The 1,777-nt window shown below is 46.1% G+C and overlaps 1 protein-coding gene across 3 annotated transcripts in view; it reads left to right on the top strand.

The window, feature by feature from the left end:
* rspo2 (R-spondin 2) overlaps window positions 1-1,777 on the top strand; it is a 58,592-nt gene that overhangs the window by 454 nt on the left and 56,361 nt on the right. For 2 of the 3 annotated variants that reach the window (XM_042221848.1, XM_005924326.3), the window contains one exon: window positions 451-737. In XM_042221848.1, coding sequence (XP_042077782.1) covers window positions 538-737 — 200 coding nt within the window. In that variant the 5' untranslated portion in view covers window positions 451-537. Of the gene's footprint in view, window positions 1-24; window positions 146-450; window positions 738-1,777 lie in introns of those variants that run through there. The other variant, XM_042221849.1, reaches the window with a different exon arrangement.

The following is a 1,777-nucleotide window of genomic DNA, read 5'->3' as shown; positions in this document are numbered from 1 at the left end:
CACACACACACACACACACACACACACACACACACACACACACACACACACAGAGGGATGCTGCACGTTCCCCATTCGCACTTGCACTCAGAGGTGGGAAGCTGAAAGTGGAACCGGAGCGGAATTGCACTTAATCTTGTGAAAGGTACACAACATCACGTTACTCATGGAGCGTTATTATTATTTATTATTATTATTATTATTTATTTTTTTTGGCGACCACTACGCACAGTTGCCTTTATTTATTTATTTTTTTAGAGAGGGGTGCCCTTTGAGCTTTACATTTGCGATTGTTCCGACACATTAACACACAGAAGCTTCTCTGCTTTTTTGTTTTTTGGGGGGGCTTCAGTGCACTCCTCTATCATCCCCACGCATCAGTGTTTAGGGAAGGTGTTGATTTCGTTACACTGTTATCACAGTAACCTCCTTTGTCATTCTCCCCCTCAGCGCACGGACACTTTTACTCAGTGAGGATCAGCGCGCTCCATAAAATGATCCCAGTCGGCGACTTGATACGATGTCACATCTCGTCTTATGTTTGACACATCCGATGACCAGCTAAAGAAACGTGGAGGAGGACGTTTCACAGATTTCGAGATTTTAACTGGAGTCCGAGCTACACACCGCCGTCCAGATGCAGTTTCGACTCTTCTCATTTGCCCTGATCATATTGAACTGTATGGAGTACAGCAACTGTCAGGCGCCGTCGCACCGCTGGAGGAGAAACAAAAGAGGTAACTAGAAGGTTAAAACCTTCCAGTATTACAGGAGCATCACTTTTAAGGGCTCGCAAAGAGTTTGTGTGTGTCCGGGGAGGTAACTAGCCTAAACAAGGTTGTTCACACACTCTGTAAAAAGTCCTCTTCGCTCCTACTTGTAGCCCCTGCTTTGTGCGCACTAAACGCGGGCGGAAAGTTGTTGGGTTTTGTTGTTGTTGTTTTTCTTTTAGAAAATGAAATTAAATCTGAATTTTGTTTTCAACGCACGTAACTTAGTGCCGTCGATCCAACCCAGAACATTCCAGAAATCCATGCAAAAAGGAGAAAAAATGAATAGTTGTTTGAGCTACAGCTCATTCTTACAGCATCTCATGTAACCTACTGACCTCTCTAAAATAAGATTTTCCACATTGTTTAATGATTTCAGAGCCGGTAACTGGTGCGTAAAATGTGCGCAAAATGGGCCACGCGCATCCAAAATGACAAAGAGCGAACTGGATTAGCGTTAATTCAGGCTATCTGTGGATGTTCTGATACCAGAAAAGGTGCAGTGTGTTGGAGGCACGTAAAGCGCTACATAAATAAATAGCGCTTTGGGTCTGTAGCGAGCAGGAGGTGACTTATTCAGTGGACAGATACGGAATCCCCGTCCTCACACTTATGGATGCCACATCTCAACTTCACCCTCCCTCCCACCTACCACCTCTTAAGCTGGTTTTAATTGATCTCATAACCACTTTAAACAGTTGGTAGGAAACGCGCATAACAATCACCCAGCAGAGGCGCAGGAGCTGTGAGGAGGGGTCGGGGGCAGGGGGGGGGAGCAGCACCTTTGTAAATACCACTCTCTACTCTGTATGAATGAGGAGCCAGCCGGATTAGGAAAGTGGCCCCTGCGGAGCCCTCAGACCTGTGACATAACACATTGCCGAGATCCTTTTTAGGGTGACCGTGAGAGGAAATGCGGTCCAGTTTGCGCATGGCGCTAACAACCCGCGTCTAAAGGTAGGACACTTGAAAAACTCATTTAAAGTCAAAGGGGGGTGGTGGTGGGG

Source organism: Haplochromis burtoni, unplaced genomic scaffold, assembly GCF_018398535.1.
Source record: "Haplochromis burtoni strain Fernald_Lab_line unplaced genomic scaffold, NCSU_Asbu1 Contig_76, whole genome shotgun sequence".
Classification (NCBI taxonomy): domain Eukaryota; kingdom Metazoa; phylum Chordata; class Actinopteri; order Cichliformes; family Cichlidae; genus Haplochromis; species Haplochromis burtoni.
The sequence above is the reverse complement of the archived record's forward strand: the minus strand, read 5'-3'. Positions and strand labels throughout refer to the sequence as shown.